The following is a 12687-nucleotide window of genomic DNA, read 5'->3' as shown; positions in this document are numbered from 1 at the left end:
ACTTTTAAAATAGGACTAAAGCCTCTGCCTCTATTTTGCATGAAACCTGTTTCGTTTTCACTCACTGTGTGCTTTCACAGACAAGATCTTAGACTAGTAGCCAAGAATCCCAGGTTTTAATGCCAATTTTTTCACTACGGGCCCTGTGGCCTTTTGCAGGTCACAGGTTCTCTGATGGATTTGTCTGCCTGTTACGTGTCCACTTAGAGGAAGAGGCTATGGAAGGGTAGGAGGAGAGAAAGACAACTGGTAACTAAGACTACTTCTATTTTCAATATTATATAATGCACTATATTAATAAGCATTTCTACATAACAGGCAGAAAAACTAAAGGGTCACCAACCATTTCTTTATAGTCTTCTTTATTTACTCAACCAGGCTGTTAGAAGTGGGCTCTTCAAATTTTGTTTAAAATATTTTTAATAAAGTCAGACAACCAAAAGCAGGGTAGCCCTCCCCTTGCTTAAACAGAGGTGTTCCCTGAGTAATAAATCCCAAGACTATGGAAATTTAAGTTCCAATTCCCAAATCTCCTACCCCATTGTTTTGTAAATATGTTTGGCAAGACACCGATTTGCTAGCTGTCCTTCCTTCTCCAACTTTGCCTAAGGAAATAGGAGGAAATATCCTCTGATTTTTCTCTTTGTCTAACTCACTGGGGATGCTGCAAGACCTAAGACAACATGGATTCCTGCTGGTGGTTTGAAGAGGAAATATACAGTAGAAATGCAAAATATCCTGGATATATGCAATGTAATAAGTAAGGAATTAGCATAACATGGAAGAGCATAGCAAACAAATAGAGGATAAGTTGTGGAATTTTCCATTGCTTGATATTGGAATGATTCCTGCACTACTGCCAACTTTGGAATCATAGCCAGGCTTCTTAAAACTCGAGGATTAACAGTTTCAGGATCTAGTAATTCCACTTATGTAATACTTTTATAATACACTTACTATAACATACACGATCATACACTTATACTTCAAGAAACTAGGAGTTTCGCTCTATAGAATACAGAGGCATGTTGTTATTTTTATTATGACTGAACATTAAAGAAATCCCGGGTCTCACCTTACAGAAGCAGTCAGAGTTGGATTTACTTTTATTAAAACTGCCAGCCAGATCATGTTCGTAAAAAAGCATATGGCCCAAAACTGTGTATACAGAGATAACAACTTCTGATGATCCTTCTCAACTGTGGAAGAAGCTTTTGTGCCATAAATCTGGGCATTTTAAAGACGAATCTATTAAGTCCATGATGTTTATGCAAAAATCACACAAATGCCAGCACTTAGAAATTAAATTTACTAAAGTCCTGTAGGAAGCACGTTCATTGTTTTCATGTTGTTATTTCTCGGCTGAGGTTTAAAGCCACCTCTTATTTTTTATCCCAGGATGTGCTAGAGGAATCTATGAAACTTAATTACATTTACTGTTACAAAAAAGGATTTATGAACTTTTGCCTTTAGGCAGAAATGTTTATTTCATTGCCTTTGCTATTCATTCTTTTTAACTCCCACGGCTTTGAACTTTTCAGCTGCTCAGAGTTATCACCGTTGTGCAGAGCCCAGGAACTCCACTCCAAAGACGCAAACCACAAGTTGAAGAAAACGAAGAAGGCAGAGATATATGAGTCGTTATTTTGGCCACCCTTTGTGCCATTAAAATCTCATTTTCTGCCTATTAGGATGCCCTCTTGGTGCTTAGGCAGCGGTGAGAGTCAGTGATTAGTGTGTAATTGAGTATAATTGTCTTTTCACTTTTCATTTGTGTCATTCTAAGCTTCTCTCTGTTTTTCTACCCACCAAGAGGAAAAAGGGGGTTAAGAAAAGATAAAGCTGTTAAAACTCTCACTCTCAGCCCTGAAGAGATTCCCGATTGCAATTATAGATTGCAACCCCTTTGTGACATTTCTCCAAATTTAGCGGGCAGCTATCCTTGCCACCTGGGCCAAGAGCTCTCTAATAAAATCAAGAGATCTGTATTTAAACAACTGCTAATAATGTCAACCTCAGACAGATGCCACATGTAGGAAATTTAGCCAACCCTCTGACATGCAATTACCAAGGCAATTTATTAATATGATCTCTCAAGAAAGGCTCATAGTCCAATGCAAATTAGAAAAACAATTACAACATTCAAATATCTATATATTCCCAAAGAGCAGCAACTCTCCTAATTTGTGCATTTATAACTCGTTTACCCCAGAGTTCTGCAGCCATCAGCTGGGTTGCCTCCACACAACTTGTTTGCTTCTTCTGCAGCCGTTCCATAAAGGCTTTGGTGTTTTCTATTAAGTGACGGTGCTCACAACCCTATCAGTTGACCAAATAGTTCTTTTTAAAAAAGAGGTGTGTGAGTTTCTCACCCAAAGCCCAGAACTAGGAGTGGAGATGGCCAGTGCCTTGACAACTAACTATAAACATCAAATCTCTGTGATGACGTGAAAATTCACTTGAATTTTAAGTCTAAGCTACAACCTTTGATACAGCCCATAGGAAGGGTGGAGAGAAAGGAAACTAGAAAACTGAAATCATGTGGCTTGTATAAAGAATACATTATGGTTTAAATTTGGCAATTCATTATATGACCGCCTCAGGGAACTGGCTGTTTGGTTCTGGTATACAGCAAATCGTCTGTCTGGAAACACGGGACTGACCTGAGGTGAAAGGCCATTGCCAATGGCGGGGTTCATGGGATTGGAAGGTCCAGACGGAGGCACAAAGCTGTCTGTATAGCTGGAAAATCCATGCCTGGTGCTGGGGAGGCAGTAGGCAGAGCTGCTGTCTGGGTTGGAAGGAAGAGTGCTTTGGTGTACAGTGCTCGGAGGAAGCGGCTGGGGTCTGTGAACAGTGCTGCTGGGGTCCGACACGGCTGCAATGAAGAAGACTGTCAGCCTGAAAGCTCCTTCACGGGCCACAGCAGAGAAAGGGCAGTCAGTGCAAAAGTTCACACTCGCAAGCCATCAGTGGTATCTCCCGGCCAAACCGAATGTTGATTTCCAACGGCAGTTCTTAACATGCCGGCTCAGAACACACACAACAAACAGAGCCTCGTCTCTGCAACAGATGTGCAAGCACATAACTTCCTTATATACCTTCATGGCACACTCACCCAGAATATGAATGCGGAAATCACATTAGCAATGCTGACACACCTATTTTGGTTGTGAATGTTATTAATCAACATAAGAATTGACCAACCTAAGAATAGCAAGATTCGCATTTCTTATCAAATATACTTTCAAAGCATTTAAATATTAGTGTAGGGCTATAGTTTCAAGTGCCTGGAATGCTATCTTTCATAATCCAAAATAATTTAATCTTACCATTTATCCCATTCACCTCCATATGCTAACAAATAGTGACTTCATCAAAATTAAATTCCTCCTATACTACTTTATTACTACTTTCCTCTATTAACTATTGCAGCTAGGAACCGTTGTAGAACTTCAGCTAATTGCAGACTGAAGCAAAAATACAGAGGTAAAATTTTAAGAAAAGCAAAACAAATCACATATTTATTTAGGAAGGTTGTTTTGTTTTAAAACACTGAAATACTACTATGTAATACACAGTTTATCTAGAGAGATTCAGATATGTCATGGGACGAACTGTTTCTGAAATGTGCCTGGCACATTCAGAATAACCTGATGGAATGTAATTAGCATACAAACAGCACCAATGTCAGCATCACAGACCACTCGCTATATAAGCTAAGCAACAGGGAAAGCAATTGGGAGTTACTTTTTAAGCCCTGGGCTCCCTCGCTGCATACCTTGTGGAATAGCTGTGGGCTGGTAAGAGGTCTCCGACAGCTGGTACGTTGGCAGAGTGGGCATGGCAGTGGGAGGGAATCCCCCCGGAATGAGGTGGTTGAAAGCCATCAGTTGATTGGCCCCAGCTTGCTTCCTCCATCTTGCACGGCGGTTGCTAAACCAAACCTATGGATTTAATTTAAAATTTGAGGATTTCACTGATGAAATAATAGTACATTCTTAATGAATTTTTCATGCTAAAACAGATTAAAGGCCCCTTACTGACAGGCCAAATAGATGCAGGAGCCTTCTACCTTCTGAGCTGCTTTGTCAAGGAAGAAAGGAGAATTACACATCAGCAGTGAAGAGAGGGGCTTTAAGGGCCTTCCATGGTCTTGCAGAGCCCCCCGGAGCCTGGGGATGACCACAGGGAGGGATGGCTGAGCAAGAGTGGAAACCTCAGAGCTTCCCACACTCACCATCAACACCCACCCATCTTCATGTGTTAGAGCATTTCTAGGCAGGACCGATGCATCTCCTCGACACCCCCACAACATACGTCCTAACTTAGCCTTGCCTGTTACACTAACCCTTGCACTTTACATTCTTATCAGTCTGTCTCTGCATTTCTGTGGGCATAGTTCCAGACAGACACATACATTGACCAGGAGGATACATGGGGACATTTTACCATCCCTTTCAAAATGTGAGACATTTATGGGCTTAATGGAAACAACTGCTGAAGAGGTCAGGATTTCAAGGAATAAAAGTATTTTATCTAAGAAGCTTCCTTACATAATTAGTTTGTCGATTACTTCTTCCAACAACAGCTTTAAGCACCTATAATACTCTGTGCCAGGCCCTGTGCTACACAGGTATATTCAGAAAAACTTGATGTAATAGAACAAAATGCCTTCAAGGAATTCAAAGCCCAGGTATGTTGTGTGAGTAGCTGCAGAGAAATGGCAATAATGGGAGCCACAAATGTAACTGAGCATCTCAAATGTTGAGAAACTGTGATATGGGGCCTTTCATAGACCCCATGATCTTGCCCAACTCTTACAGCTACAGAATTTAAAAGTAGAACTTAGAGTGATTTTTTTTTTCCAAAGTGTCCATGTGATGTTTCCCCCAAAGTGAGAGAGGATTTCTAAATATATTCTAATTTTTATATCAAAAGTTCATTGACAATGATACTTTAATAAAAAGAAAAAAGGTCATTGAAAACTTAATCTGGAGGCAGTGTGGAGTTGGAGAGAGAAAGAGGTGTAAGATGATAGGGTGAGACGGGACCCCTGCAGTAGTCGGAGCTCCAGGCTTGTTCTCACGGAATTCACAGAGCTGTCCAGGCCACCAAAATAATGGCTCCAGAGAGGCAGAAACCCCATGTTTGAAAATGAAGAGAATGAGGAAAAGTTTGGAATGGAGACAGAGTTTCAACTCATCTTCAAGTGTGGCTATGACTTCAACAAGTTTGAAACCAACCGGTACAGGAAGCCAGAGGGTCTGAGAAAGGGAAGACTTCATTTCTTTATAGAACAAAGTCAACAATTCTACAACTTCTTCGTAATTTTTTAAGTCATACATTTTAAAGAAGAGTGGAGGGAGAAATTTCTCCCTCCTGGAGTGAGAAAGCCCAATGTAACATATACTTTGCCAGGCACCTGCTTAAACTTTTGCTATTCACCCAAGCATGTGTCTGAAACAGTCTGGCCTCTGAGGCATGTTGTGAGATACTGGAAAGAAAAGTTGTTTGAACTTCCTCAAAATACTAACACTGACTACTCCTTAAGTTTCCAACAGGAAAAAAAGGTAAGTCAATATTTTCCCATGTTGATACATAATTGAATTAGAGTTCTACTTAACTTAATAAATTGCCACCTGCGACAATAGAACCATGAACACCAAGGGCTCGGTCTCAGGGCTGCATCCCCGTGTTCTCTCACTGCAAAGTCTGAGCATCTGTTACCATGACTCCCAGAGGTATCAGGGTTAAAAAAAAAAACTGTTTTCAGAGAAGTGCTTACAACAAGCTGCGTTGGCCTGGAAGGCTGAAGGTAAGAAATTAGGGCAGAAGACATGCCTGAGTATGCTGTACTCTACCACACGCCGTGGTCCTATTTCATATTCTAAAACACTGAGATCAGTGAAGGACAGCTGGCTCAGGTCACCTATCTAGACCAATCTATCTCCAGCCTTACATGCTGGGCTGGGAGGAGAGGTACATTTCCAAACATGCCGATGTGACTTCATTCATCCAGACTTACTATCCTCCATTCTACTGGTGAGATCCTTTATGAAGAACTCAGAAGTGTACACAGCTGTGGCTGTCAGTCTCTCTGTGCCAACTTCCTTCTATAACCTTTCGATAAGTAAAACAAGTTTAATTTATCCAGTGGGTGGCTATGCCTGATCACTCCATAAATCTCAACCCACTTTTGATTCAAGATCATTCTCACTCCTACACAACCCAGTTTTTTAAAACAAAAATGTCCTTGCTCATATACTATGTTTAAAAACATCGTAATTTTCTACAAATACCTTCAAAAGGTCAAATCCAAAAGACTAGGGGTGACACCGAGTAAGAAGACACTGAGTAAACCCACCAGGAGTTGAATTAAGAAGTTCTTATATTTACAATACAATATGTATTAGATCTACAATAAAAGATGAAAAGAAATAGTAGAGAAGCAAATCTTTACTGAAAAACAGACCTTCAATAGGATACTCAAGAGTTTGCCAACGGAAGGAACTTATGTGTTTAAATTTAGGTTAAATATATCCAGGGGGCTACTTCTGAGAGAACCAGGGCTTACTAAAGACTGGCCATCATGTCTCTGGCCATTTAGCCAGATTTTTTATCATCATGCCATTGCCTTCTGCACCGCCTAAAGCCAGCTGTGACTGCCAAAAGAAGCATTAAAGGAAAAAGGTACTGAAGTTGCAAATTGGGAAGCAGTCTTAGCCTTCTTTCTGCTTTTAAATTCGTAAAAGACGTATCTCCAATTTTTAATAGGAAAAAAGGTGTCCTTGAAGTAACCTTCATTTTAAATACCCAAACTAACCAAGTACAGTGATTCTGGGATAGTCTATGGCCTCACCTTCAACTAAAAGTCATCCCCTTAGGACTCAGAAGTCTGAGATAACCCTTTAAATAGGCACCACTAATTCCCAACAATCAATGAATCATCTACCGAATGACATATGTGAGTATATAACACTGAATCATTTCATTTAAAATGGGTGGGAGGCATTTATGACTCAGAGTCATATATGACTCTACAGTTACTAGAACACTCCCCTTTGTTTTGAAAAGAGTACCAACAGCAATACAGCCGATTGGGTCTGTGGTGTTCTAGAGCAGAATATGAGTGTTCCACCCATTTCTTAGCCAGTAGGGCAGAAAGAACAAGTTTTACAAAGTTAGCTGTACACTGTTATGTGTAATTCTATGTAATTCTGTGAACTACAAGTCAGTGTAATTTCATTCTTTCCACACATTACCCAGCCTTCCACATCACACCTAGAATGGTAAACAGGTTGGGGCAGGAGGCATACACTGGTTGATAACTACTGTTATCTACAGCTAATTGCTTTTAACTGCCGGTACAGTATCACACCACAGCAAAACCCTCCCTCACAGCAAGTTTGTTTTCATTTGATGAACTGCAGCTTGGTTCATTTAAATCTGCCCCTGGGATTTTCCCTTCATGGACGTCTTTCTGCAGAGCCCTTCCACAAAGATATAGTCACGTCTTTTAGAAATGATCTCTAGATCCATTTCTGGAGTTATATAATGTCCAGCAATTTTTTTTTGAAGCAAAATTAAACTGATTGAAATATATCAAAAAAATAAAGAAAGATCACCATAACATCATGATAACAAAGGAAATAAAAGATAATGAAACACCACCCCTATGTTTACTGCAGCACTATTTATAATACCCAAGATATGGAAGCAACCTAAGTGTCCATCAGTAGGTGAATGGATAAAGAAGAGGTGGTACATATACACAATGGAATATTATTCAGCCATAAGAAGAAAACAAATCCTACCATTTGCAACAACATGGATGGAGCGGAGCTAGAGGGTATTATGCTCAGTGAAGTAAGCCAGGCAGAGAAAGACAAGTACCAAATGATTTCCCTCATTTGTGGAGCAAAAGAATGAAGCAAAACTGAAGGAGTCAAACAGCAGCAGACTCAGAGACTCCAAGAAGGGACTAGTGGTTGCCGAAGGTGAGGGGTGGGGGATGGCGGGTGGGGAGAGAGGGAGAAGGGGATTGAGGGGTATTATGATTAGTACACATGGTGAATGGGGGGATCATGGGGAAGACAGTGTAGCACAGAGAAGGCAAATAGTGACTCTGGCATCTTACTACACTGATGGACAGTGACTGCATTGGGGCATGGGGTGACTTGATAATACGGGTAAATGTGGTAACCACATTGTTTTTCATGTGAAACCTTCATAAGAGTGTATATCAATGATACATTAATAAAAAATTATATAAAAAAAGATAATGAAACACAAAAGAAGAATAAAAATTTCACAAATGTTTCTCTTCATGGGCAAAATAAGTAACCAATTTGTTCAAACTCTCAACAATATAAGTAGGAGAAAACTTAGTACTTTAAAAGACACAGTAATACTCTTTATTCACAGGTGTGCAATGCAGACCAGGCAAAAGTTGTATGAATCCCAGCTCCCCCCATCCTGTATTATCTCTATGACTTTAAACAATTTGCTCAGTATCTGTGGGCCTCTGTTTTCTCATCTGCTAAATGGGAGAAATAAAAAAACTACCTCACAAGATTGTGTGACAGTCAAATGACACAAAGCACTCAAAGCCCTTACAAGAATACCTAAAAGATATTAAGTGTTCAATAAACGTTAGCTAATAAGTAAAAATTATTCAGAGATCACATTGTCACCTCTATCTAAAAAAAAAGCAAAGAATTAGAGCCTTGCTCTGTTTTCCTTGCTCTGTGGTCTACAGCCAAGGCCTTTTGTGCCCATGAGCAACGAGGAAGTGCCCAAATAATACCTTAAGTCACTGAAAGCCAGTTTGGCTTGAATGAAGACTTAGGTCAAATTTGCTTCCAAGTTTCATGGATTAGTGCTAATTGCCCCATGGCATAAGCCTAATTTTGCCCATCAGTAAATCACTGGTTCACACTTTTGGTGTGGTCCTTAAAGGCAATCTAACATTATTCCAGATGGGTTAAATTTTGAAAAATGGTAGTCCTTAGAAAGAGAATTCACAAATTTATAAAGTGCTTGGCTGAGCACTAGATTCTGTGACATCTCATGAGACACCGCCAAACACAGTGCTTTCCAAGTAGGTAAATTCGGGACACGCTGCCTGTCAGCCAGAACCTTCTCCTTTACGCCAAGCCCTCTCCTCCGGCCCATGCTCTCCCAGCCCTCCTGTCATCACTGCCACCCCAGATCTTACCATAGGATGGAAAGCAGGGGGGAGAGAGAGCGGGTGAGGTTGACGAGCAGAAACGCCATGTTCCCATGAATGTCAGGGGATCACACACATGCATAAAGGCCCCTCGCCTGCATCGGACACATTCCAAGAGCAAACGGCACAAACTGGCAGGATAACCCTATTTTTGTTTCATTATGGTGCTCGGGCCGAATAGTCCATACCTATCTTAACTTCTGAACTCCACAGATCTGTTGGTTGGCTTTAAATCAATCCCAAATTACTGATGCTTGGAAAGTCCTGAGCGATCCTGCATCCTAGTTGTCTTTAACTGGGGGGCAGAAAAGGAGGAGGTGATATTTAAAAATATGATGAAAGCCAGGGACCCTCTTGCAGGTTCACACTGGTGTGTACACATATCTATACACACACACACGGCAAAGGCACAAAACTGTGTACTTTACAAATCTCATGTTCCCAGGTCTCTTCAAGCCCACTCACCATCATCCTGGTCGTCCATGGACCCAGACCTAACCCAACCATATTTTTTAACTTAAAAAAAAAAAAATCCTGAAGCCCAGCAGAGTACAGCCGAATTAAGTGACTTGCTCAATCAAATACTAAAACCAAAACCCACATTTCTGAATCTTAGTTAAATGCTGTACCCCCCAAGAGCTTCCTTTGCTGTCTCCCTTTATCTTGATAGTAGACAAGAATGACACATGCCCAACTTGGGGAGTTCTTGGATAGAATATTCACTGACTTGCACACCATGCATTTTTGCAAGTTATTCTTCCCCACAAAACTTTCATGCTTGCCATCGTTTACATAATATCAGCTACCCAGCAGGGGAATTAGTCACGTCAGTCTTTGGTGTCCAATAATTCTTAGATAGTGAACTCAGATCTGGCTGTGATCAACACAACATAGCTACTGTCCAAACAAATTTTTATGGAATACTGACAAATACCTAAGTTATTATAGCTTTAGTCTTGTCTCTCTCCAGACCTCCTTAGAAATATTTTTCCTCAGGAAAAAAAAAAAAAATGAAATGTAGACATATTTGGGTTTTTTTTTTTCCACCTGGTGTTTGACTTTCCCAGGTGCCCCAAATTAAACTAACTCACACTTTCTGGCTATCACTCAAACTGAGCTGACTTTGCTACTGCTTTCCCAGATCCTTCTAAAAACTAAAGGATTTTGTTCTGGCATTTTAATCAGTGATTAACTACTCCCTTCTTTTTCCTGCTGGGTTAAGTAAAAGATCCATATGCCGGGTGTTGTAGGGAATTTGTCAGGCTGTAGATCATAGCTGTGGTGCAAGACATGATGTGTCTCAAGGGAAGTAATGAAGCCATAAGGAATGTAAAGAGTCACCGGGTTAAAGCCACATTAGGACAGCTGCTAGGTTAATGAGGGCCCTGCTTTGGAGAGGAGGTCACTGTATAGAAAAATATGAACCGGTCTTTATTGGCTTGATCCCATGTCCTCTGAAAGTTAATGGGCTATTCTTATTCTCCTTTGACGGTCACTGAGCCAGACCCGAATGCTGGGCCCTGTACGAGCTGCTTGGGTCTGAGCTTTATTTTACCCCCCATGTCCATGTTGGTCAAGGTGGGAATGAGACAGAATAATGCCGGACGCTCTTTTCTGTTTTCCATCACTCTGTTTGATTTCTTTAAAATTGATGTGTATATTTTGACTCTGGGTTCAGAGCTGATCTTTGATCTGTCTTAAAGACAGGCCCAGTCTGCAGACTTGGCCATCCAGGAAATACAAGGAGCCAAATCCTGAAATATGGCGGGTATTCAATAAAGGTTTGCAGAAAAAATGGAGGAAGGAATGGACCTTACTTCACACTTACACCAGATAATCATATAACTCTAATAAAAGCAAACAGAACTGATCCAAAAATATCCATATCTGTCACATTGTTATGTATAATATTATAATATGTACACTATATATATTATTCAATAATAATATAATATTTATGTATACATATTATTATGATTTATGGTAAGTGGTGGTCATTTATAGAGAGAACACTGTATCCCAATGTAGTAAGTAGAGGGATTCAAGAGTTCCACCTATAAAACACCTGCCCTGTGAACATCGGAGTCTCTGTGACTCTCTGTGCACTTACCCTTCCACCCACCTCCTGCTTCCACAATCAGTTGCCTGTGCCCCACCTCTGACTACCTCTCACCACCATCCTTTCCTTTCTGCCCCTAGTGCCACTGACCTGTTTCACGCCCACTGCCTCCACTGCCAATTGCAGCGAGTGTGTGTGTGTCCATGTCCTAGCCTGAAACCCAAGGCCTGCACAGGATGTCCTGAGCCTAAATTTCCACACACTCCTTCCTGCCACGCTACCCCTCCCTATGCTCCAATCAAAGTGACCTACTCACTCTTCCCTCAACATGAGTGGAAATGGAAGATCCCTTGATATGTAGCTCGCATGCCCCCACTCTGGGCTTATGTTCACATTCGTCCCTCTACCAATATCCAACCCTCCCTGTCCAAAAAATATTTAGCCTCAAAAGTCCATCTTAACTCTGCCTTCTTCATGAGCCTCTCATTTACTCCAACAAAACCTCACTCCTTCTTCTCAACTCCCAGAGCACTTTGTCTCTCTCTTACAGTACTTACTATGTCGGCTTCATTCTTTTAATTATTTGTGTGTTTATTTTATTGCCCATATTACACCACAGCTCCTTGAGAGACTTGTCTTAATTCACCTTAGCATTCCTCGGCTCTGATCATCATATGAAAAGTCAAGCTGAGTAAGACAATCCCTCCAATGAGGGTCTGCAGCCTGGGAGAGGCTGGCTATTTCTATAATAGGAAAGGTGATGAGCTGCATATGCGAAAGCGTAATCAATCTGGAGACCATGTCACCTGACTAGTTCATTGCTGAGTCCCCAGCCTCTCCCTATGAAAGTCAAGAATCTGAGAATAACACAACATTTCCAGAAAAAAACAACTTAACTTTGGGGTAGTAACAAGCTCCAGGATACCCTACAACATTTATAACCTTTCAAACAGTGCCTTACTACCTTGAAGGGAAAGCTCATCATTAATGGAGGGAACTACTCTAGCACGTGATAGAAACAGGTTACACCAACTTAGACTATTTCAGAGGGTTCAGAGTACTTCTAAGAGTTCAAAAGGTAATCTGCACTGTTCTTAAAGTAATACAGTTATTTGAAATGCTTCTAGACTACAAAACCCTCAAAGGTAGGGATTTTACCTTATACGCCTAAGCACGTTTCATAATTGAATGGCCACAGAGAGGAAGTATATGAATCTTCTTTTCTCTATCATTTATTAGCTATATGACTTTAGATAGTTACTTAAATCGTCTGATTGATAAATTGGGGATATACATTGGGGATAAATTGGGGACCAACCTAGAATTTTAGTGACAAATAAATGGGCTAATTCATATAAAGTGCTTACAACAGTGCCTGGCACAGGGGAACCACTCA

At 40.7% G+C, this 12687-nt stretch overlaps 1 protein-coding gene across 2 annotated transcripts in view; it reads right to left on the bottom strand.

Moving 5' to 3' along the window:
* PAX3 (paired box 3) overlaps positions 1–12687 on the bottom strand; it is an 88977-nt gene that overhangs the window by 14278 nt on the left and 62012 nt on the right. For both annotated transcript variants that reach the window (XM_017654236.3, XM_017654237.3), the window contains exons 6-7: positions 3782–3947; positions 2664–2878 (exon numbers count right to left, since the gene is read on the bottom strand). In XM_017654236.3, coding sequence (XP_017509725.1) covers positions 2664–2878; positions 3782–3947 — 381 coding nt within the window. The remainder of the gene's footprint in view (positions 1–2663; positions 2879–3781; positions 3948–12687) is intronic.

The sequence above is a fragment of the Manis javanica genome, chromosome 12 (genome assembly GCF_040802235.1).
Source record: "Manis javanica isolate MJ-LG chromosome 12, MJ_LKY, whole genome shotgun sequence".
NCBI lineage: Eukaryota > Metazoa > Chordata > Mammalia > Pholidota > Manidae > Manis > Manis javanica.
Note: the sequence above shows the minus strand (reverse complement) of the source record. Positions and strands in the feature narration are given on the sequence as shown.